The sequence below is a fragment of the Mobula birostris genome, chromosome 16 (assembly GCF_030028105.1).
Source record: "Mobula birostris isolate sMobBir1 chromosome 16, sMobBir1.hap1, whole genome shotgun sequence".
Classification (NCBI taxonomy): domain Eukaryota; kingdom Metazoa; phylum Chordata; class Chondrichthyes; order Myliobatiformes; family Myliobatidae; genus Mobula; species Mobula birostris.
This window is the reverse complement of record NC_092385.1, coordinates 26,480,337-26,506,813: the sequence shown is the minus strand read 5'-3', so window position 1 is coordinate 26,506,813 and position 26,477 is coordinate 26,480,337. Positions and strand designations below refer to the sequence as shown.

The window sequence follows — 26,477 nt, the reverse complement described above, 5'->3', positions numbered from 1 at the left end:
TCACTGTCTGATCAAGTGAAGCGTGTTCTATGGGGGATCTCTAGTGTAAAAGAATATCATATGCAAGTCGTTAGAACTGAACATGCTGCATAGTTTAAAGTTTGGCAGCAGTGTAAATAGTGTTCTACCACCATATCGCACTGATGTTCACAACTGGCAACAAATTTCTTAGGCATGCATCTCTTCAAGAAATCAGATTGAAAAAGCTCCAGCCTGTAATGCATATCTGTATGTTGAATTGAATAGTGGTACTTTTTTCAGTGCTTCTTCTTGGAAGTCAATATTTTTGGAGATTAATTCAGAGAAAAGCTCTGGCATTCCTATAATTTCACGATTTATACATTTTCCTTATATGATCTGCTGGAGCACATGTGAGGTATTTGATGCACAAAATTCACATGAAATAACGACATTTCCAATATAACATTCAGTAAATATATCTTTGTATTTTTTTATTCAAGAGAAGTTTTTGTCAGTTTTTTTTCATATTTTTATGGCACTCTATTCAATAAAGCAGTGAATTTTAAGGGTCAAAGTATTACTTGACGTTCACCTCTGCACCCCACAGATCCTAGTAACATAAAAGTATGTTGCTGTTAATCACAATGTCTTTGGGTGGGGTACGCTGCCATTTTTCCTTTATCACCTCTTTGCAATGGATGTGTCTATTGTGATGCTCTGCCTGTGTTGTACTGAAGCTGCAGAATAGGTATCAGAAGCAGGTCAGAAATGCATGGGAGTCCTGGGGACAGAGGAAAATGTTCCTTGAACATCACAAGGAATGTTTCTGGAACCATAATCTTAATTCCAGATCTCCATTGATCAACGTAACATGAGACTAATGTTTTCACAGTGGTATCTATAGCCACACACTTGCATCTGGATAGGTGACCACCCAACTGCCAATTCCAATTTAGACTATCCATCGACAAGGTTAGTCCTTTTCTTTCCTGAATTAGTATTCATTCCTTTCATGCCAAATGAGCCGTGTTCACGTAACTAGTAGATTTGGCATTCATAATCAGCTGCTTGTGAACAAGTTCCAGACAAAGTGGCAACAGTTACACAGTCCATTTGGATAGGACAATGGATTATTCATTATGATTTTTAGACCATTGCTCATTTTTACTAAATAGTATAAAGTTTAACTTAAGCAAAGATGGCCATGATATTACTCTTGATCTGCATTAAATTTTAGGCCTGTCTTAAGTTTTAGTCTTGAGGAATGTTTTATGTTCAATTAATAACTAAAATTGGTTTTAATTTTATCTTGTCCATTATTTAGAATAACATTTTTCCCATTACTAATCAGTACATTTTCCTTCCTGCAATGCAGCATTAGACGTCCAGTGTACTCTTTTACATGAAATACATAACTTTGTCTCTGTATTTGGCTTTCATTGATTGAAATCCATTAGCTACATTAATGCTAATTATGTAATTTTGACATCTGTGAAGTAAATCATTAAGGATGATGGGATTAGACTTCAAAGAGCATCTCCAGTCTAACATTGGTCTGAATTTAGTGCATTTATTGTAATATTGTAAAATATGAAATATTACTAACAATTTACCTAGTTTTCATCGGTAGTTTAGAACATTGCTACAATAGATATCATAGTAGAAGTTCTAAAACAACTTGATTAAATTTTTCAGACAAATGGCATTTTACTGACCAGTCAGAGGACAGTTTCCGTTTCAATTTCCCTCATCATTCCACACCCAAACCAGACCATTCCAGAGACAATTCATGTTCAGAGCCAAAATTCAGCGAGACGAGAAATGAAAATAATTTGGCATCTTTAAGTGAAGATGATGAAAAAGAGGATGAATTGAAATTGAAGGACATATTTACATATTCATCACAGCCAAGGTCAGCTCCTCGTGGAAAGTTACAGAATATCTCATCACAAGGCATTATGTGGACAGTGGATATGAAGGATGATGGAGAACAGGAAATGGCAGATGAGAGCGAAGCTGAACTGGAGTATGATTTCCATAGAAATTGTAGCAGTGAGGAGGTAAGTTCTATTTGAACTAGTAAGCCCTAGCTGAAGGATTTCTGACAGATATCAAAACGTGCAGTGATTTATGTTGGCAAATCTTAAATGTCGCTTCCATGTCATCTGAACAATATGGTATCTTCAAATGTGATCCTGAAGATATTCTTAGTTTTTTAGTAATGGTAATTATTGTAAAGACCAAAGGCAATTCAAACCAGCTGAGTTCATCTGTATATTGTAATTTATATACACCAAGAGCCATTGAGCCTGGATTGAAAGAATCTACTTAATCCTTAAATTTTGAAAAGAATTACATTGGTGAATAGATTCCTAGGTAATGTTTAATAAGGCTGTAGCACGCTATAATGATAATTGTGGACCAAATTACTGTCAGTTGTGTGGAAAAAAACTGGTACAGGTTTCCCTCGCCATCCGAACGTAGAGCATTCCTATGAAACGGTTCGTAAGCCGGAATGTCGTAAAGCGAAGAAGCAATTACCATTTACTTATATGGGAAAATTTTGTGAGTGTTCGCAGACCCAAAAATAACCTACCAAATCATGCCAAATAACACATAAAACCTAAAATAACAGTAACATATAGTAAAAGCAGGAATAATATGATGAATACACAGCCTATATAAAGTAGAAATACTTTTCCACAATCATTACTGCACTGCTCTCTGTAGCGAAAATCTCACGCAAGCGCTGTCGGCAAAAACACTCTCTCCAGTAACCTTTAAGCTACGAAGCTGCCAAATCAAACCAAATAACACGTGAAAATACACAGCCGATATAAAGTAGAAATAGTGTATGTACAGTGTAGTATCACTTGCAGGAATTGGGACAGCACCGAGCACACTGATGATGGTGTGTTAGGCTGAGTCCTCGGAGGTTGGGGTGGTGCAGTGGTCCCCACCCTCCAGGCAGCAAACCGATACCGATCCGCGAAGCATGCAGGGGTACAGCGGTAGCTGGGACGCACCCAGCACATCTTTAAGAAAAAAGCCAAAACAAACAAGCTAATTAATTAGGTGCCGCCCGGCACGTAAATGTTGGCCCAGATCAGAGGCAACGCAATCGGCAATCGCCTCTGATCTGGGCCGATAATTAACGTGCCGGGCGGCACCTAATTAATTAGCTTGTTTATTTAGGCTTTTTTTCTTAAAGATGTGCTGGGTGCGTCCCGGCTACTGCTGCATTCTCCGCGAATCGGTATCTGTTCGCGGCCGGGGGGTTGGGGTGGTGGGACACTGGGATGTCATCTGTTTCCATCAGGGCAGGCAGGTCATCTTCTCCTATGTCTGCCTGCCTCAATGTCGAAGGTCGAGGTTCGTCATCTGCTGTGGCTGATGTGGAAGGCTTGCTTGACTGCTTAGCCTTGCGCATTTTTAGATCATACAGTTCTTTGTAAGCACTCAAACCATCTTGCAAATATGCCCTAAACCAACGTACCCTTTCAAAATTAAAGTCATACTTTATCATTGCAGCGAAAATCTCACGCAGTTGCTTCACGTTCAGTTCCTGGACGACTTCACTTTCGGTCCGTTCGCTACTGCATTCGGTTTTGATTGTTATCCTTCCAATTGCATCAGCTCTTCATCTATCAGTTCTTGGTCATGAGATGTCAAAACCTCTTCAACATCACCTTCATCAACTTCCACAAGCTAAACTCACTTTGTCCTTACTTCATTCACCACGATCGAAACTCATAATTATGTCTTGTTTTACGCTAAGTGTAACACCCTTACGAGCTCTTTCAGGCTTTTCCGATACCTTAGAACTCATCTTGCTAACGGCTGCTCACAGGAACGTGCTTAAGCAATGCCGGCTAGAATGCAGTTCCGAATCCGAGGTAGGAGCAGCTGCTCGGGGCGCGTGCTGCTTTTTTATCGCGCGCTTCTTTTTCCGCATGATTCCTTTTTTCGTAACAGTGAAAACACCTTCTGTTAGCGAAAACAGGTTTCATAAAGCGAACTTTTGAAAAGCGGGGGGCACCTGTATTATTACAGGCGTGCATTTTACACAAAAATTATTTTTACTTCCAAAGATTAATAGCATTCACTGGAAAACAGTGAACATCTAGTGCCATAGTTTCAAAGAAGGTCTGATTGTGAGGATAATTTCAGTTCCCAAGCAAACAATAACTAATTCAAGGTTTCACATTTTTTAGTGTGTATGGTTATTGTAAGCTTTTAAAAAAAACTCAACTGAATGCGCTGCCATTCTCCTTAATTCAGATACCATTAAAACATTTTGACTCTTTGGCAACATATTTCTCAATTCACTCCTTGCTTTCAGCATTCTGGCATGGTGCAAGAGCATTAGGATGTATTGGAAAGCGTGAAGCATGTATGAAAACAAATAACATATATCAGAAGATAATGAATATTATCATACACAGAAAGAAAATACCCAATATAAAGTGCAACAGATAGAAAATATAGAGATGAATTACCCAAAGTCAAGAAAATTCAGCTCAAGATAGACATAAATAAAACTAGTAATGGAAAGTGAAAAGATAAAAATACAGTAAATTAATGAGAGACCAAAACAAAATAGCAACATAAAGAACAGAGCAAATAAGAAGCCAGTGAATTTATGGGTGGTTGTCCAAATAATGAGGCTGTAATTTAATCTTGAGTTCATATTCCTTCTCATCTTTTATGAATGTCGACTGAGTCTTGAAATTAAATTGCAGCATTTTATTCTGAATTTATCATCTACTATTTTTGTAATGTGTCCAGAGCTCTCAATGGAGTGGAAATAGTATTAATGAGGGTTAGAAGTAATGCAGAAATGCCAATGATTGAAGCGAATGTGGGGCAGTTTTGACATTACTTTCAAATAATGTTGTCACGTGATTCACAGGAACCTATAGTAATGCTTCTTTTGTGATTTTGTACACATAAGTTATGGTATTATGCTAGACTAAACTAAGCCAACAATTTTTGATGATATTTTAAGTTATAAAAGAGGCTTGAATAGTTTATGAACATTTTTTGAATATGGACAATATTACAGCTTTATATTCACTTTCTCCCTTGCTTAATTTGTTTCCAATATTTTACTGGTGATTAAGATGAATGCTATTTAGTTCAGTGCTAAGATTGCACAGAGTGAAATTCTATTCACCTTTCAGAATAAAGCTGTCATTTAATTCAAAGGTAAGTATGTTATGCGTGTCATTTCCCAGTCAAGCAAGCTGCCGAGAAGATTAAAGGAAAATGGTCTGAAGTATCAAAGGTCTTTTTGTCATTCATTTGGCCCTTTTTTAAGTATTCAATAGAGAAAGTAATTAGCATTATTTCCTTATGTGACAGCATCTTTAGATGTTCTTTCAAAAACTGTCAGCTGTACATTCTGAAACAGTGTTTTTAAGGTTTCCTGGATGTAAAGATGATTTAACGACCAAGAAAGAATTTTAGAGGTAGAAGTACGTAATCTGGAAAATAGTGGAAGACTTTCCAATATTTATTAAAAAAGATAATTGTCAAAAATATGTGAGAAAATGTGTCATTTTAAGTGACCAAACACCAGAAACAACCATAAACTTTGTAACTTCAGATTTAATGTTCGGTTTAATGAGAGATGGTGTTAAAATTAAAATTTTAAATGATTGTTAATTTTATACTCAATGTATAATTCTCTAGGCCTTGCCCTCTGATTCAGATCTAGGCAACGGGACTTCCATTTGAACCCCACAAAGAAACAATGAAAAAAACACAAGAGGAAACAAAATAAAATATACCTTAAAATTGATAGTGGTTGATTTTAAAGACCATCTAAATGGAAACATCACTTTTGTCTTTTTTTTCAAGTGTGCTTTTGTTTCCTTCCTTTCTCTGAACCTTCCTGTGTTTTTTTTTATATATAAGACTATACCAAGCTACACTGCTTTAATATTTTTGCTTCCAGCATAATTTTGCGTGGATAAACTGCTAGGTAGACTTATCTATTCTCCCTGTCTATTTGGTTGTTGTCACATCCTAGGTATAATTGGAAGTATCGAGTCATAATTTGCTAATGATACTAATCTGGGGCTATGGTTAATAACGTGGAAACCAAAGTGCAAGATGACAACAATTGTCTTTAATGCGTGTGCCCAGTTGGCTTGTTGGAATCTTTGGCCTATCAATCAGGTTTATTATCATTGATATAAGTTGTGAAATTTCTCTGTTTTGTGGCGGCAATACAAAGACATAAGATTATTATATGTTACAATCAATAAATAAATAATGCAAAAAAAATAGCAAGGTAGATTTCATGAGTTCCTAGACCTTTCAGAAATCTAATGGTAGATGGGAAGAAGCTGTTCCTAAAATGTTGAATTTCGGTCTTCAAAGAATCAAAGTACATTTATTATCAAAGTATGTGTGCAGTATGGACTTCCGGTGAGGCACGAGGCAAGATGGCAGCACGGCACTGCGCGCTGACATATAACCCTCCTTTTTCAAGTTCTTTAGGGCTCATAGACGCTCTTAATACAAGGTTGAGTTGGAGAAAGATCTAACTAAAGACATGGCTCAAAAAAAGATCCAAATTCAACCAGGAAACAAGATATCAGCAGATGACACTAAGCTATCGATTCATCCGAGGAAATAGCTATGCTAATTAAGCAAACAATGACAACAAAGATGGAATCGCTGCAAGAAACAGAAGCCCACATGCTAAAGGAGTCACTGGAAAAGGTTCTCGACCCTGCCATATACAGAAGCATATGGCAGAGAATGGCAACATTCTCTGGTCGTTAAAGGAACAAGCGAACATTCACGCTAAAAAATTTAGCACGGTGTTCAATGAAATAGACAACATTCAGGTTTGCTTACGCAAGAATGAGAAAGTTACTAACTCCTGTCTCGCGGAGGTGTCTAAGATATGGAAGAAGTTAAACGACTTGGAGGACAGATCCAGGAGAAACAATGTGCCGCTGGTCAACTTACCGACAGGCACTGAGGGCGACGATCCAAGAGGTTACCTCCAGAAGATGCTGCCTAATTGGATTCCAGCACTCAAGAATTCCCACAGCACTCCATTGGAGATCGATAGAGCACATAGGATCTTTTCCAACAACACCTCAAGACTGCAGACCATGATTTTTAGGCTTCTACGGTACACCGACCAGCAGGCTATCCTGGAGGGTGTGAGGAAAGCGAAACCTACTCTCCCTGATGGCACCCAGCTGCAGTTCTTCGCCGACTACAGCCCCGGCACAATGCAGGAACGGCAGGGATACAAGGAGATCCGCGCTAAGCTTCGACTGAAGGGGATCAACTCGTTCCTGATATACCCGGCGATTTTGAGAGTGAATATCAAGGGCATGAAGATGTCGTTTAACTCGGCAGAGGAAGCGAAAGAAGTTCTGAAATCATCGGTGCTGGGAGATATGGAAGAAGACCCTGGCTAAAGTCCACACGCCCCTCGGGAGGAGATGGAACTGCATTTAGAGCTTGGACCAGCCTGTATGCACAATCTAACAGGCTCGGGCAAGTTAACATCCTAGTTTTCTGGTTATTCTTTTATTGGAAAGTCTTTCATTGCACTTTTGTATTTAGTTTATTAAGGGGCCAATTTGTTTCTGACTATTGCAGGTCAGAGTTTTAAGGTGATATTGTATATACCCAAATGTAATACTTCATCGAGAATGAAGCTGAAAAACAGCAGTTTGTTCTGACTAACTTTAGAACGTTATGTCTCCAGTAGACTTGATTACATTCTTGGGCACCAGATAAGATGTCATTGGCACCATAGCTAAGCGACGGTCTATTAAAGCAATATAGCTGTTGGGGTCTTGATTAGGTGTTATAATATATTTGAGACGGAAATGGTTTTAATTATACAGGTTAACGGGTTTGTCCAGGTTTCTTTTTTCTTGTCTCTTTGATATGATTGTCTATGAGAACTGCTTTGCCTTTCTAATTTGTTGGTGCTAGAGGGGGGGCGGCTAATGTCAGTGTTCAGTGTCTGACATTGCTAAGTGACACTCACAGATGTTACAAAGTAAAGGGTTGAATGGGGGTGGGGTGGGAAGGGGGTAACTCAGGGCTCCACCACCAATTTACAACAACAGATCCAGGGGAAGATGAGCAACACAGATAAATTAGAAAATCTTACTATTGTATCATTTAATGTTAGAGGATTAACCTCTCCCTACAAGCGTTCAAAGGTTTTAGATTGCTTACGCAGAAAGAAAATAGATATCGCGCTGTTACAGGAAACACATCTTAAACCTAATGACACTCCCAAGGTTCAAAACCACTTTTATAAACCCATTGTGGCATCAGCTGATGGTACTCGTATGAAAGGAGTTATGATATTAATGAGACGTAATATTAATGTTTCAATTGAAAGGACCGACGCCGAAAATGAAGGACGTCTAGCTTTTTGCTGCACATCCATTCAGGGTAAAAAAAGTTGCATTCATTAGCCTATATGCCCCAAATATATTTGAGGTTGAATTTTTTTCCTCAATTACCTCACAATTACTGAAGTTAAGTGACTACCAACTGTACATTGGTTCGGACATGAATGCTTTGGAAAACATTAACCTCAATCTTCCTCAACTATATCAAACTCTCAAGAATCTGCTTCCAAAGCACTCAACTTTTTTCTAACGGATTTAAATTTAACTGATGTATGGAGGGTGCATAATCCATCTGCTAAAGACTATACCTTCTTCTCCACAAGACATAAAACTTTCTCTTGGATAGATCACATTCTTACATCCCCCGGTCTGCTGCCTTTAGTACATTCAATAGAATTTTTGCCCAGACATCTATCTGGGCACAACCCAGTCATATGTACTTTTAATTATGGCAAAATTAAAATAAGGCTACTAGGTGGAGGTTTAACTCCACCTTTCTAAAAAATAACGAATTTCTATCACAACTGAGAACAAAACTGACAGAATTTATAAATTTAAATAAAAATAGTGTCTCAGATGTGACAGTGATTTGGGCTTCCATCAAGGGTTTCTTATGAAATAACGCCATGTGGTTCAGTTCTCACCTACATAAAAGCCGGCTTCAAAAGATTTCCACCCTAGAAGAAGAATGTAAGGTTTTAGAGAATGATCTCAAAAGGATATACACCATAACAAAAGAAAACGAGCTCAAAACAAAACAAGCAGAATTAAATGATTTATTAAGAAGCAGGGCAGAATATATGATCCATATAACCAAACGTATTACGCAGAAGGCAGCAGACTGAGCCATCTTTTAGCTCTAATGCTCAAACAACAGGAAGCTAAAAGGTCTATACCAGCGTTTAGATGTGCTAAACGTGGAGTAGTATCTTCTACAGAGGAAATAAATGAGACATTCAAGAGTTACTTTAAAGAGCTGTATACAAGTGATTCAGTTCGTTCTGAGATTGACTTCACAGATTTTTTTAGTACAAACATGGAGTGTGCCAATTACCGTCCAATCTCCTTGATAAATGCCGACCTCAAGATATTTTTTAATTCGTAGATTAGACCTCCCTACATTGTCATTAGAGGACACCAAAACTCTAGACTCAACTACTACACTGGATGAGCTACTTAAAGCAGTCAAAGCTACAAATAAGGGCCGTACGCCAGGCATAGATGGCATACCTGTGGAACTTTACCTAGCACTTTGGGATATTCTTGGACCAGTATGGTTAGAAACATTAAATTATGCTTTTGGAAATGGTCCTTTCCATAGAGATCTAAACACAGCCCTGATCACAGTTATACCTGAGCCCGGGAAAGACCCCTTGGACTGTGCCAGTTACCGTCCAATCTCCTTGATAAATGCCAACCTCAAGATATTTTCCAAAGTCTTAGCCAGTAGACTTGAGACAGTAGTTGGGAAAATAATTAGCCTAGATCAAACGGACTTTATCAGGGGGCGTCTCGCATCTGATAATATTCGCCGGCTCTTACACATACTGAGTGCAACTCATAAAATCCCACCTGCCTGTGGCCTGCTATTTCTAGATGCTGAAAAAGCATTCGATTGCCTTGAATGGCCATATCTTTGGAGAGTTCTAAAAGAATTTAAGTTTGGCAATAAATTTATCAATATGATTCAAACACTGTATGCTAATCCTTCAGCCCGGGTATGTGCGGGAGGAGGTTTCTCAGAGTTATTTGACATAGGACGGGGCACACGACAAGGGGACCCTTTGTCTTCTTTAATTTTTACTATATCTATTCAACCGCTTGCACATTTAATTAGAAACTCTCCTCAGATCTCCCCTATTACAATAGGTACAACATCGCATTCAATATCACTTTACGCTGACGACACACTAGTTTATATGGCAAATGTTCTACAAACTCTCCCCTATGTTTTAAAAACACTGGAGCAATTTGGATTTCTTTCAGGATACAAAGGTAATTTGTCAAAATCAGCACTGATGCTGATTAATACGGATAAAAGTAAGATGTCTCTCCCTTCCCAGATTAAGGTTACAAATGAGGTCCTCTACTTGGGTATTAAGGTTAATACTTCCCTATCATCTGTGGCTAAAACAAATTACTCTTTAATTCTGAAAAAAAATAGAAGAAGATATTAATAGATGGAGACACCTTCCAGCATCAGTCCCAGCCCGTATATCAGTCATTAAAATGAACATCTTACCCCACATTAATTTTATCAGCTCAATGATCCCACTTACACCTCCAGCAGGATATTGGCAAAAACTGGACTCCTTACTACGATGCTATGTTTGGAATGGTAAACAACCCAATATAAAATGGTCAGCTCTACAATTCAAAAAGTCGGATGGGGGATTGGCATGTCCAAATTTTAAATTGTATCACTGGGCATTTGTATTAAAAAGTCTTAGCTATTGGATGGAGGAGGATAAAGTTTCATCATGGAAAAATATAGAAGAGGAGCTAATAGCACCAATAAGGTTGAAGGACTTTCTCCTTATAGGTATGTCTACCAAAAAATGTGATTTGTATTATGGTCCAATTTTAACCCATATGCTACAAGTGTTTAGAGCAGCAGAAAAATTCCTAAAATTTAAAAACATAAGGTGCAATTCATCTCCATTATGGAACAATAATCATTTTCTATCTGGGGGGAAACCATTCACTAACAGAACTTGGGAGGATAAAGGTATTACTACTCTTCAAGATAATAATGGGGCAAGTACTATCCTCAGCTTTCAAGAACTGATATCTCTATATAATATTGATAAACACTCTCTTTTCTTCTACTTTCGAGTAAAATCAGCTTGTAAAGCCTACGGTGTTCCCTGGGGGTCAGATTTAAAGGACCATCCCATTTTAAGTTGGATACAGAGTGCTCCAGGACAGATAGTGTCATATTATCTATAATAAATTAAACTCCCAGAATTATATGCCCACATCTGGAATGAAAGCCTGGGATAGGGATATATCTGAATTGGGACAAGACTTAGACTGGGATGCGATTTGGCTTAATGCTGCCGGTGCTTCGAAAAACCCAAATCATTGGTATATACACTTGAAATTTTGTCATAGAGCATATTTAACACCGAGAATTAGACATCAAATGGGACTGGTTCCTGACCCTTAGTGCTCATTTTGCCCCCATGGAGCCATTGGCTCTTTTATACATGTTGTATGGGAATGTCCAGGGGTTTTTGGTTTGTGAGGGAAGGTTATCAGTACTCTTACAGAACTAACAGGGGTACAATTACCAATGGACCCCGCTGTACATCTTCTAAGTGATGACTCCCACCTTTCCCTTACCGAAAAAACACGCAAAATCTGGCTGGCAGGCCTGACTGCAGCTAAGAAGATTGTAGTCCAGCGTTGGAAACCTTCCCATGATATTTCAAATACTCACTGGCTTCAGAGCTTTTTGGACATTTCTTACCTGGAACTTTCATCAGCAAGAGTAAATGATGCACGACCAAACACAATCTTAATGTGGACAAATTTGATATCTAACAAAAAACCTTTTGTTAAAATAGGAATGCTTTGTCTGTGTATATACTGCGATTCAGTTGGTTGGTGGAGGGGGAAGGGATGGGGGGAGAGGGGGTGGAGAGCGGATGGTGATGAAGATTGGGGGGGTGGCTGGGTTAAACAGTCAAAATGTAATTGGCAATTGGTTGTATTGAATGTAATTTGTTGGTGTTGCAATAAAAAATTAATAATAAAAAAAAGTATGTGTGCAGAATACAACCTTGAGATTTGTCTTCCCACAGACAGTCACAAAACAAAGAAAACCATGGAACCCGTTTAAAGAAAAAAATCAATCCCCCCCCCCCATCATGCGCAAAGAAACAAATCATGCAAGTGGCAAAAAGAGTGAGAAACATAGGATAAAAACATAAAATTGAAAGAGTCCTTGTATACTCAGTTCACCTTAGCTCTAGTTCCATGTAGCACTGTGTCATTCTTTATCTGCTGACTCAGGACTCCAGCACCATCCTCTGACAGTATTGAGGGAGAGATAAAGACCATTCAAATACAGGGACCTTCCTCTGGGAGCGGTGAGCTAGAGGGAGAGAGAGACAGTCACAGAGACACCTTCCTCCATCCACCAGCCTCTCGCTGCAAGGGAGAGGCTCGTAGACAGCGCTGGACACCTGCTAGCCACGATGATTTCAATCTTCCTCGATGCACTAATCGGCGAGATCGGTAAGAAATGTTATCAATCGTGGGCTCACACCCCATCTCCAGACTTCTTGGCCTCGAGGCCGCATGCCTCACAGAACACACTTGGAGACAGCAAAGTGTGGAGCTGATCTCTCAATCAGCCTGAAATCACACCACCAAAATGTAGACCATAGGCTCCAACAGTAGCAGAACCACATTTGACAGAAAAAGATGACGTGAAAGAAGTAGTTTCATGAACATCTGGAGGATGTCACCCTCGGTCATGTTGTTTGCTGGTGCCATCTTCTTCCAGAAGTCTTCAGACTCCTGTACCTCCCTTGGTTCCACCTTTTGAAGATGTTCTCAGTGATGGGAAGGGTTGTATTCATTTGGAGCTAGTTGAATCTACAACCCTCTACAGCCTCTTTTGATCCTGCACATTGGTGCCTTCATACCAGGTAGTGATGCAAATATTCAGGATGCTCTCCACTGTACATCTATAGAGATCTGCAAGTCTTTGGTGACATACCAAATCTTCTCAAGTTCCTAACAAAATACAGCTGCTATCATGCCTTCTTCATGATTGTGTTAATGTGTTAAGTCCAGGATAGATGCTCTCAAATGTTGATGCCCAGGAATTTAAAACTCAAAGCAGAGAAGTAGCATTCCAGATGGTACTGAAAACATTGAACTGATGCATTAGAAGCACATAGAAATGCTGAAATAGTAGCAGAAGAGATGGACGACATCTCAGGCTATGTACACACCTCTACAGCCAAGCACCAATGTGAGACTCTTCCATTGCCACTTTTTCCTCTTCATTCACCTTACAACCCACAAAATCAGAGTGGAAGCAATTTTTCCTCAATCCCGAGGGCCAATCTAAGAAGTAGAAATGACTTAGGAGGAACTTGTTAACACATAGGATGGTACAGATGTCAAATCTACTGTCAAGAGGAATGTTTGAAGAAAATAGAACTATGCCTTTGAGAAGGAAAATTAAAACATACCTTGATTGATAATTGATGATTAATTAATTTGAAGGATAATTGATTTGAAGGATTCAGGGTCTTGATAAGGGCATCCATATGAACTTTTAAAGAACTGGCATTATTCTGTTGGAATAAATGATCTTGTTCTTTGGTTAGCTGCTATATGGCATTGTATTTGGTTTATTTTATATCAAATCTGAGGCAATATCAATTGTGACATTGTTCATTCTAATGCTCAATTACTTTACCTATTTGTGTATATATTCTGTATATTTGTGTATATATTGATATACCTGGAAAAAAATGGTTCTCATGGGTCTGGGATTACTCAGCAATGATGAGTCCACACCTCTAAATTTCCATGTTTTTCCCATTACAAACACAGCTGTGAAAAGAAGACTCAATTGAGCTTCACTGACATCAGCATTATTCATGGACAATAAATGAACTGTTACAGCTGTGGTGCATCCTCTTTATTGCCTGGAATTGACATCAGGCTAACTTATTAGCTTTCCTGGTAGTAAGATTGTCAGCTTTCCCTTCAGGAGGTTTGAGAGAGAAGTCAATACTTTTAACATTATCACCTTTTCAAAGAACTGTAAGGCTCTGCCACATCCTCTTCTTCTGAGAGAAAATAAATGTAAGGTACATTGTTCCATAATATTATATATTGAGTGACGGTTGTGCTAATAGTTCACATGTTTCCATTCATTAAGCTGGTAATAATAACATCACTTTTTAGAGAGCTTCTAATTGTTCAGAATTCTACATGAGTTTACCTCAATCAGCCATTAACAAGGTCTAGTCAAACACAAGGTGATTTTATCGTCCTCTTTAAGGTTTATTGATTCCCTTTTGGAGTGTAAGGAGTCACTTGAGAGATGCCAGAGATAGCTCTTTCACATTTTCTCTGCAAAATCCATCATTTTCTTTTCACATCATTTTAATTGAAATTTTGCCCCTTTGCTTTTGAAAGTGGATCCTTTGGATTCACTTCTGTAATCTGCAATAAGATAACTCAAATTCACACAGTTATTGGACTCAATATTTGCCTTAAATGTTATGTGCACTCAGATTCTCCTGCAGAAAAGTTGCCATTGAAGGTCAATTCATTTCGTCAGAATCATGTGGAAAAATTCAAACACAAAGAGGTTCCTTTTTATCATAATTGATGTTATCATAACAGATTGTGATCAGTGAGAAAAATATTTGAAAGGAGATGCTAACTCAAGCAGCCTCAAAAAAAACCCGTGGTTGCGCCCAAAAAAAGTGATCCAAACGCTTCATAATAAGCAAAACTTTGAAGAAGTTGATGACGAATTTGAGGCAGAAGTTTCCAAAGCGTGGGAGTTTCTAAAGAGGTGATAAAGATAAAGGGGGAAAGGGGGGTGCTTTTGGTAGAAAGGGGGGCAGCTGTGGGATTATAGGCTTAATTTAAGAAATGAATTACTTATTATAAGCATTTGATCCTCAGTGCCTCAAAATTGATTACAGTGATTACATAATCACCTCATCTCTTGCTAACCCACTGCTCTCTTGGACTTTACTCAAAGTATGTTATAAGTGTTGAAGAGCAATGTGACACTTCTGTACTTGGCATATCGTCAGAAGTCTAGATTGAACAAATTGATTTATTTCTGGGCCCGGCCTAATTAGGGCTAAGAATTATTAAAGTAATGGAGGGTGTTGGAAATGTTATTAATGTAGGTGGATGAGGGAAGATGGAAAGTAATGAATTCTAAAGGTCATTAACAGACTGAAATGATGGGTATTCTGGAGCAATTCTCCTTGTGGATCTGGGGGAGGAGGGAGAAAATATTTTGTGTGTTTGGGGACTAGAGAGCTGGTGGTTTTGGATTTCTGGAGTGCCAAAGGTCAGTGGACAATGGTCTGAAGTTCTGAAAGGTAGTTGTGATCCAGTGAGAGATATAGTGTGGTATCAGGGAGCTGGTACACCAGTGCCCCAAACAGTATTAACACTGCCATTGGCAGTAAGTTTTAACGACAGTGTTGAAATTGGTCCTTTGTAAACAGGAGTAAATTAGAGGGTGAGAATGAAATAGAAAAATTAAGGTAGTCAGTATTATTATAGTGGTAATAGAATCATAGAAAACAACAGCATAGAAACTAGCCCTTTGGCCCACCTAGTCCATGCCGAACTGTTAATCTGCCTAGTCCCATTGACCTGCACCCAGACCATAGACCTCCATTTTCCTCCTATCCCCCTCCCATCCATGTACCTTTCTAAATTTCTCTTAAGTGAAAAGAATTTTAAAAAAAGACAGCAGAGGGAGGAGTCCAAATTTCAAGTACAGAAGGATAAAAGGTTCATTTTACACAGTTAAGAATCCTGGCCAAAGGAGTTGGCTGAAAGTCATGAAGATGGCAATGTTGTTGAGCTTGATATGTATTGAGATGGCAGTAAAAGGAGATGCAGATAAGGTATCCACTAAGGGTTGCTCATTCAGGATCTGAAAAAGGAAGATCAGAAGAGGGAATGAAAGCATGCCAGAGGGCAAGATTTAGGAAGGAAGTATGGTCCGAAAAAATGGAAAAGAAACCAGAAGAGTGTTTAAGTTCCAGAACAGTTGAAGTTTACAATTTTCTGATTAGATGTTAATTTTATTGACCTGTGGATAGATTTTCTTCTGCTTCTATCTAAAAGATACAAAGGAAACTTCACGGTACATATTTTTATATCTTAAAGAAATGCTCATTCATTTTTAAATTTAAGTGAAATAAAATCAAAGTTCCAATATTCTGTAAATAAAAATTACCTCACTATTGTTAATTATTAAAACAGAGCAACCAACCATTTTGATCTAGGGCAATTAAAGATAAAGTAGAACTTGGGTACTTTCAGTAAACTCTACCTATAATATGTTCAAAATTGCACTCAGTTGGGCTACTGTTTTAATTTCCAATAAAATTCATTTACATTATCACTATCATCAGATCTTCAATTAACCAACACAAGGACAGGGTAATGGGTTGCAATCATATATTTTCGTTCTATTAAAAAGAGCTCCCCAATGTCTTTCAATGTGGTAATGTACAACGTTATTAATGCAGCAGCAAAAGGGTTTGTCACCAAAAATTAACATTTTATTAAGGATATTCCTGTTCCCTAGCTGCGTGTAACTTGAATTGAATAAAGTAAGTTTCAATGTTTTTAGTTCATTGGTGTACAATTGGACACCAAAAAAATTACTGCTTCTGCTGAAAAATCTCCTCCTGAAACGTCGACTATACTTTTTTCCATAGATGCTGTCTGGCCTGCTGAGTTCCTCCAGCATTTTGTGTGTTGCTTGGATTTCCAACATCTGCAGATATTCTCTTGTTTCTGCTTCTGCCTGCTTATTCTGGTTTAAGATGGCACTGCTGAAGTCGTGCAACAGCTTACTGGTAATTCAGAAAGCAAGAAATATGACTAAACCCATTTTATGAGGTAAATTGCCGTATACTATCACTACAGACGATGAAGAGGAGAGCAGAGGCAAAGCTGGCTTTAGAGAGCTGTGCTGGTGTATTGTAAAGTAAGGGTGCAATGTTTTTGAGGCAGCTTCTGAGATGAAGGTGGAATTGGAGTGAGCGATATGAAGAGGAGTAGAGGCGGAGAAGTTTTTGGGCCCATCAACCTAAACCAGGTGCGAGATTGGATCGCTCTAAGTGCCAAGCCAATTTGGAGAGGTCGAGAATGTCTTCGGGCTGGACGGTGAAATCTAGGCCCTGCACTGGGGCTTGTAGGGGCACAACCTGGTGTATGGACGATTTAAACACCAGGTAGATTGGAAAGGCAAGGTGCTGGAACCGGAGATGAGGGTCGGGCCAATTTTGCTCGCTCTCTTGAGATATATACTCTTCTCTCTGCAGTGCTGAGGCTGTGAGTCTGCTCAGCTGCTATGCACATCATATCTGTGAGCTTAGCGGCACCTTGCTCCAGTATATGATGAACTTGAGACCTAGGTTTTGGGCCTACTCTGGCTGCTCCAGGGGTTCAGGTCTATGGACTCAATTTGGTTCGGAATGCTGTTGCTTGCTTCTATTATTTGCATGAATTGTGTTTTTTTCTCTTGCTTGCTGCACATTTGCTGTTGGTCTTTCCTTTTTTTAATTGGGTTCTTTCAGGTTTCCTGCTTTGTGGCTGGCTGTAACCAGCACTGCTCTCTCAAAGTTTATAATTAATGCATACTTGAATATAAATGTACTTTGAATCTTGAATCTTGAATCTTGCCTTGAAAAGAAACTGGTCACATTTTGAGTGGCCCTGATCCAAGGCATCTTGGGATGTGAACATGGGCAGAGTCTGCTAAAGGAAACTGAATCTTAAGCCCACATAAAAGTTGAAAAAGGTATAAATGTAACAGCTTTGGGGCAAATTCTCAAGTTAAATGTTCCCCAATTATTTTTTACTGGTTTCACTGATTTTTACTGGATTGTGCTCCACGATCTCCATCAACACTGGTGTACCACAAGGCTGTGTGCTTAATACCCTGCTCTACTCACTTTACACTTACGACTGTGTGGCTAAGCACTGCTCCAATGCCATATTCAAGTTTGCTGATGACACCACTGTTGTAGGCTAAATCAAAGTTGATGGTGAATCAGCATATTGGAGGGAGATTGAAAATCTGGCTGAGTGGTGTCATAACAACAACCTCATACTCAATGTCAGCAAGACCAAAAAACTAATTATAGTCTTCAGGAGAGGGAATCCAGAGGCCCATAGCCAATTGTCATCAGAGGATCAAATGTGGAGAAGATTAGTAACTTTAAATTCCAAGATGATATTATTTCAGAAGACCTGCCCTGGACCCAGCATGTAAATGCAATTGTGAAGAAAGCATGGCAGGGTCTTGACTTCCTTTAGAGTTTGCAGAGATTCGGCATGACATCTAAAACTTTGACAAACGTCTATAGATGTATTTTGGTATGGAAACACCAATGCCCTTGAATGGAAAATCCTACAAAAAGTAGTGGATATGACCCAGTCCATCACAGGTAAAGCCCTCCTAACCATTGAGCACATCTACACAGAAAAATTGTCGCAGGAAAGCAGCATCCATCATTAGGGACCCCCACCACCCAGGTCAGGCTCTCCTCTCTCTGCTGCCATCAGGAAGAAGGTACAAGAACCTCAGGACTCACACCACAAGGTTCAGGAACAGTTATTACCCCTCAACCATCAGGCTGTTGAACCAAAGGAGATAACTTCACTTGTCCCATCATTGAAATGTTTCCACAACCAACAGACTCACTTTGAAGGACTCTTCATCTCATGTTCTCAAGGCAGAAGTTTGGGGCTGAGTGGAAAATTGGATCACACATGAGGGAGTGACTCGATGGGCCAAATGGCTTAATTCTGCTCCTATATCTTATGGTCTTAGCAATTACCTGGTTTCCTGCATTAATTACTCTTAAAATGTGGTCTGATCTTCATCTAAGTGACAAAAGCAGACAAACACATTCTGCCTAGACTAATAACACACAAACAATTGTACTACTTCTCGCCAATACTGAGTACACCATTTACACAATCACAGTCTAGGTTCAAAAAAGTAGGTGCACCTCTGGTATAATGACTTTCACAAAAGTTATTTGGAGATGAGATTGGAAGTGTGGTTTGTCAAGGTGCCCTGCCCTATCAAAAAGACACACAAAGTCAGGTTACTGACAGAGCCTGCTTTTCTCAAGAAAGATCTGTTTATGTACACCATGCCTTGATCAAATCAACTTTCAGAGGACCTTAGAAGCCGAATTATAGAGATGCATGAAGCTGGAAAAGGCTACAAAAGCATTTCTAAAGACCTGAGTGTACAACAGTCCACAGTAAGAGAAATTTTCTACAAATGGAGGAAATTCAATATTGTTGCTACTCTCTCTAGGAGTGGCACTCCTACAAAGATTACACCAAGAGCAGAAAGTGCAATGCTGAGTGAGGTGAGAAAGAACACAAAGGTAAAGACCTGCAGAAATCCCTAGAAGTCAAGTCAAGTTTATTGTCATTTGACTATACACATGTATTTAACATATACTAGACAACAGAGTGATCTGTTGGGGCACCCTTTGAGAGAAGGGTAGTGCAGTCTGATGTGACCAGAATTAACATTAAATTTTCCTGAATACTATTGGTATCACTTTGCTTTGGAAACTGAAGTAGAAAACCTCAGTTTATTAAAGAAGAACGACGCGTTGCAAAGCAAATACAGCTCCTCCTCGTTTAACGAAGGACACTTTTGATGGCATCATTTCTGGTTTATCTGCCACCCTTGTGCCTCTCCTTGTCATTCTGGAGATGTGCAGTCCTTTCATCCCCTGTCTCTTCATCTTTTCTGCTGTTTGTTGTTTGTCTCTGATCCTGGAGACGTGCATGCCTCTCCTCCTCCGTCTCTTCTTCGCTCATCTTTTTTTGTCCTGACTCTTTGATCCTGGAGTCGTACGGCCCTGGCCTCATTCGATTCTTGTTCTCTCCCTCTCCTTGCTGCTTCTCGACGAAGTTTGGCGTCACCTCTTGACCATAATGTCCCCCTTCCCCCTCCAAGCGGCATAATTAGGCTGACCATTTTTTTTTACCCTAATGCTGGATAGAAGATTCGAAGCAGTAACACCAAAGGATGCTGATTATTCTTGATGATGTGGTTGGCGCTTTCCTAAATGGATGTGATATAGTCACTGCTGTCCTTTGACTGCAGCAAAGGATTCGATGGGTGTCTCGAAGTACGTCATTACAATAAGATTTAATTATCTCTTATTGATGGGTGGCAGTTAGATCTGTCCCAATCCTGCATATGCTGATGGTGATTAGCAGAATGTGACCGCTCAAAATAGAGCTGCCCTGCCCTTTTGCTTCAGTAGGTGTCGCTGCTGAGACTGGCAGTGTGCATGCGTTGGGCTGTCGTGTCCCAATTTCCATGATGGCGGATCGGCTCTCAGGTTAAAAGAGAGCCTGTTGATTTTTGCGAATGAGCAATTTTATACGAATATATAACCCTGAACTTTGCCTGCATTCTGTAAGTTAGCGCATTTTAATTCAATTTAGCCAATAAAAGTGCCACTATAATGCACCGTTTGCACTAATTGTAGGTCACAAACAACAGAGCATGAGAGTTTTAGTAGTATATAGATAAAACCATATAACATATATAGAAATAGACAATTTTTCTCCAAACCTGGCTGTAAAGCACAGTAGTACACATGACACACATGATAACTTATGAAGATAAGGATAAAATCTACAGTATATTAATATTAAATATTGTACTGGAATATTGTTAAGTCTCTGTTCATGTGTTCAGTATAAGAAAAACACTGAACAAGAATGGTGTTCATGGAAGGACACCACGGAATAAACCACTGCTCTCAAAAAAAGAATTGCTACATGCCCAAAGTTTGTGAGACCACCTGGATGTTCCACAACATTTCTGGGACAATGTTCTGCGGACAGATGAGACTTGAAAAGTTGAACTTCTTGGCAGAAATGCACACTGCTATGTTTGGAGGAAAAGGGACACTGCACACCAACACCAAAACCTCATCCTAATTGTGATTCATGGTGGAAGGAGCATCATGGTTTGGGGCTGCTTTGCTACCTCAGGGCCTGGGCAGCTTGCATTCGTTGAGGGAACAAAATCGTATCAAGTACAGTGTAGCAGTCCATCACTTGACGCTTAATAGAAGTTGGATGATTCAACAAGACAGTGATCCAAAATGCAAGAGTAAATCAACATCGAAAAGGTTTGAAAAGAAGATTCATGTTTTGAATGGCCAAGTCAGAGACGAGACCTTAACCCAATTCAAATACTGTGGCATGACCTGAAGAACATAGAACATAGAATAGTACAGCACAGTACAGGCCCTTCGGCCCACAATGTTGTGCCGACCCTCAAACCCTGCCTCCCATATAAGCCCCCACCTTAAATTCCTCCATATACCTGTCTAGTAGTCTCTTAAACTTCACTAGTGTATCTGCCTCCACCACTGACTCAGGCAGTGCATTCCATGCACCAACCACTCTCTGAGTAAAATACCTTCCTCTAATATCCCCCTTGAACTTCCCACCCCTTACCTTAAAGCTATGTCCTCTTGTATTGAGCAGTGGTGCCCTGGGGAAGAGGTGCTGGCTATCCACTCTATCTATTTCTCTTATTATCTTGTGTACCTCTATCATGTCTCCTCTCATCTTCCTTCTCTCCAAAGAGTAAAGCCCAAGCTCCATTAATCTCTGATCATAATGCATACTCTCTAAACCAGGCAGCATCCTGGTAAATCTCCTCTGTACCCTTTCCAATGCTTCCACATCCTTCCTATAGTGAGGTGACCAGAAATGGACACAGTACTCCAAGTGTGGCCTAACCAGAGTTTTACAGAGCTGCATCATTACATCACGACTCTTAAACTCTATCCCTCGACTTATGAAAGCTAACACTCCATAAGCTTTCTTAACTACCCTATCCACCTATGAGGCAACTTTCAGGGATCTGTGGACATGTACCCCGAGATCCCTCTGCTCCTCCACACTACCAAGTATCCTGCCATTTACTTTGTACTCTGCCTTGGAGTTTGTCCTTCCAAAGTGTACCACCTCACACTTCTCCGGGTTGAACTCCATCTGCCACTTCTCAGCCCACTCCTGCATCCTATCAATGTCTCTCTGCAATCTTTGACAATCCTCTACACTATCTACAACACCACCAACCTTTGTGTCGTCTGCAAACTTGCCAACCCACCCTTTTGCCCCCACATCCAGGTCGTTAATAAAAATCACGAAAAGTAGAGGTCCCAGAACAGATCCTTGTGGGACACCACTAGTCACAATCCTCCAATCTGAATGTACTCCCTCCACCACTACCCTCTGCCTTTTGCAGGCAAGACAATTCTGAATCCACCTGGCCAAACTTCCCTGGATCCCAAGCCTTCTAACTTTCTGAATAAGCCTACCGTGTGGAACCTTGTCAAGTGCCTTACTAAAATCCATATAGATCACATCCACTGCACTACCCTTATCTATATGCCTGGTCACCTTCTCAAAGAACTCTATCAGGCTTGTTAGACACAATCTGGCCTTCACAAAACCATGCTGACTGTCCCTGATCAGACCATGATTCTCTAAATGCCTATAGATCCTATCTCTAAGAATCTTTTCCAACAGCTTTCCCACCACAGACGTAAGGCTCACTGGTCTATAATTACCTGGACTATCCCTACTACCTTTTTTGAACAAGGGCACAACATTCGCCTCCCTCCAGTCCTCCAGTACCATTCCCATGGACAATGAGGACATAAAGATCCTAGCCAGGGGCTCAGCAATCTCTTCTCTCGCCTCGTGGAGCAGCCTGGGGAATATTCCATCAGGCCCCGGGGACTAATGTATTTTAACAACTCCAACACCTCCTCTTCCTTAATATCAACATGCTCCAGAACATCAACCTCACTCATATTGTCCTCACCATCATCAAGTTCCCTCTCATTGGTGAATACCGAAGAGAAGTATTCATTGAGGACCTCGCTCACTTCCGCAACCTCCAGGCACATCTTCCCACCTTTATCTCTAATCTGTCCTGCCTTCACTCCTGTCATCCTTTTTTTCTTCACATAATTGAAGAATGCCTTGGGGTTTTCCTTTACCCTACCCACCAAGGCCTTCTCATGCCCCCTTCTTGCTCTTCTCAGCCCCTTCTTAAGCTCCTTTCTTGCTTCCCTATATTCCTCAATAGACCCATCTGATCCTTGCTTCCTAAACCTCATGTATGCTGCCTTCTCCCACCTGACTAGATTTTCCACCTCACTTGTCACCCATGGTTCCTTCACCCTACCATTCTTTATCTTCCTCACCAGGACAAATTTATCCCTAACATCCCGCAAGAGATCTCTAAACATCGACCACATGTCCGTAGTACATTTCCCTGCAAAAATATCACCCCAATTCACACTCGCAAGTTCTAGCCTTATAGCCTCATAATTTGCCTTTCCCCAATTAAAAATTTTCCTGTCCTCTCTGATTCTATCCTTTTCCATGATAATGCTAAAGGCCAGGGAGCGGCGGTCACTGTCATGCAAAGTATCACTGAAATATTGATGAACTGAATCAGTTTTGTATGGAGGAAAGGTCTAAAATTGCTTTTGGTACATTGGCCTTTATTAATCGAAGTATTGAGTATAAGAGCTGGAATGTTATGATGAGGTTGTATAAGGCATTGGTGAGGCCGAATCTGGAGTATTGTGTTCAGTTTTGGTCACCAAATTACAGGAAGGATATAAATAAGGTTGAACGAGTGCAGAGAAGGTTTACGAGGTTGTTGCCGGGACTTGAGAAACTCGGTTACAGAGAAAGGTTGAATAGGTTAGGACTTTATTCCCTGGAGTGTAGAAGAATGAGGGAAGATTTGATAGAGGTATATAAAATTATGATGGGTATAGATGAGTGAATGCAAACAGACTTTTTCCACTGAGGCAAGGGGAGAAAAAAACCAGAGGACATGGGTTAAGGGTGAGGGGGGAAAGGTTTAAAGGGAACATTAAGGGGGGCTTCTTCACACAGAGAGTGGTGGATGTATGGAATGAGCTGCCGGACGAGGTGGTAGATGCGAGTTCTTTTCTAACATTTAAGAATAAATTGGACAGATACATGGATGGGAGGTGTATGGAGGGATATGGTCCGTGTGCAGGTCAGTGGGACTAGGCAGAAAATGGTTCGGCACAGCCAAGAAGGGCCAAAAGGCCTGTTTCTGTGCTGTAGTTTCTATGGTTCTATGGTTCTAATTCCTCCTCGCTATTGAACAAGTCTGGGCAGGAGCTACAGAAAATGTTTGATGTAGGTTATTGCTGCTAAAGGGGGTTCTACCCGTTATTAAATACAGGGGTTCACATTCTTAGTTTAGTCAGATTGCAGTTGGCTATTATTGTGACTTAGATGAAGATCAGACCACATTTTATGAGTAATTAATGTAGAAAACCAGATAACTGCAAAGGTTTCACAAATTTTTCTTGCAACTGTATGTACTTTGATAATAAAATTTTCTTTGAACCTTGATATTACATGCATAAACTGATTAAAAACATTATTCCATTGTGTATTCCGTAATCATGCCCAGTTGTGCAAGTTCAGAGGATGCTATGTTTCTTTGTTACGAAGCCCAGTGATTCAGAAGACCAGATCAAAACAGCACATCACCAGATATGCAGACATTTAATAAAAGATTTAAATTTGAGGATGGGACTGATTTTGTGTTGTCTGTACACAGTCTGTCACTGGTATCATTCTTTTTTTTCTTTCCTGTCGTGGGATGGCAATAATGGATCAAGTAGTGGGCAAGGTAAGTGCTTCAGTGTTTGATGAAGCCACTGTGCACTTTCCATGAGCTATCCCTGTTATAAAATATTTTACAAGTATTGAACCAGTGGCAATTTGAGAAGATGGAAACAGGCCAGCTGTTAAATATCCATAGGAATAATCAGGCAAGCTGTTATTGTTAAAATGTAGGAAATACTATAGAATAGCAGGAATGGAATTTTTCTGGTGGTGGAGTTGCTGAAAAAACATGTCAATATTGGACTATAATTTAGACTGAGATTTTAGACAACAGTTAAATGCTATTTTTCTTATAACTGGATTTGATTTGATAATCCTCTGTTCACCAGCATTGAAGTAAATTGCCTCAGTTTGTGCTAAAGCATCTGTGCAAGGCTAAAACCTGCAACAGATGGTCAACAATTACGTTTGTTTTTGACATATCATTAAATCTGAAAGCCTAACAGTTTCCTTGCATTTCTGAATATTTATTTCAGTTTTCTACCATTAAATGCAGTTAATCTTCAGTTTCTTATTCATTATATTTTCTATCTTCATAATAGCAAAATTAACTATAGAGAGTGATTCTTACATAAGATTTATCAAAGCAGAATGGTTAAAATCAACTGAACCTTGTTACTGAGAGTTGATATGCATTAGAAATTTGGTTATGACCAAGAATGCATTTTGAAATATTATAACTCAGTTTTTTAAAATGAAAAATAAATAAATCATAACATAAATTGATTTGTGCTATCTCTACCCAGCATTGCATAACACAACTAGAAAATTTCTCGACTAATACTATGTGCAGAGCCTTATATTTTACATATTTCTGGTATCTATCTGCACATAAAATGAAGACTGTCATTAAAAATTGAGCAATATGCAGACATTCCACCCTGCATAAGCTCATTTCAGGGAGGTAGCACCATCAATTTGCGGGAAGTGGGATGTCTGCAATAGAGTAGCTCCTTAGCAGCTAGCCAGCTAGTTTAAATAACGTTAGCTATGCTAATGAACGAATGACACCTGTTAAACTCACCTCAACATGTCTTTTACAGTCTTAACCCACCATGGGCAATAGAAAAGTCACTGTTGCAAACAGTGCAGCGAGAAACACTGTCATTATTTTTGACCCCTATTAGGCAGGAATACACTTTAGTGTAGTCTGGGATGAAGTACATTTTATATTTTCTTCTTTTGGAACACTCTGCCATGGCGCTCTCTCTCTCTCTCGATCTCACACGCTCTCTCATGCGCTCTCTCTCTTGTGCTCTCTCTATCGCTCTTGCATTGTCTCTCGCTCAAAAAAATTGATTTCCAGCATATTGTATATAATTTGCGGGCATCAGGGAGCCACTATCAATATGCGGGAGACTCCCGGAACTTCTGGGAGAGGTGGGATGTCTGAATATGTAAAGAGGATCTGTCCACTTTGAGGATAAATCCCAGGCTTGAGCAAGTGTATCCAAGGATATTGCGGGAAGTAAGGGCTGTAATTGCAGGGACTCTGTTAGAGCCTTTTGTATCATCCTAAACATGAGTAAGGTGTGGGAAGACTGAAGGGTACTAATGCCGTGGCTTTATTTAAAAAGGACTACAAAAACAAGCCAGGAGACTACATGCTAG

At 39.7% G+C, this 26,477-nt stretch overlaps 1 protein-coding gene across 7 annotated transcripts in view; it reads left to right on the top strand.

Moving 5' to 3' along the window:
• Window positions 1-26,477, top strand: part of cfap20dc (CFAP20 domain containing) — a 492,691-nt gene that overhangs the window by 311,020 nt on the left and 155,194 nt on the right. For 6 of the 7 annotated variants that reach the window (XM_072280490.1, XM_072280488.1, XM_072280492.1 and 3 more), the window contains one exon: window positions 1,657-2,021. The exons of the other annotated variant lie outside the window; for it this stretch is intronic. In XM_072280490.1, the coding sequence (XP_072136591.1) occupies window positions 1,657-2,021 (365 nt within the window). The remainder of the gene's footprint in view (window positions 1-1,656; window positions 2,022-26,477) is intronic. 7 annotated transcript variants of the gene reach the window in all.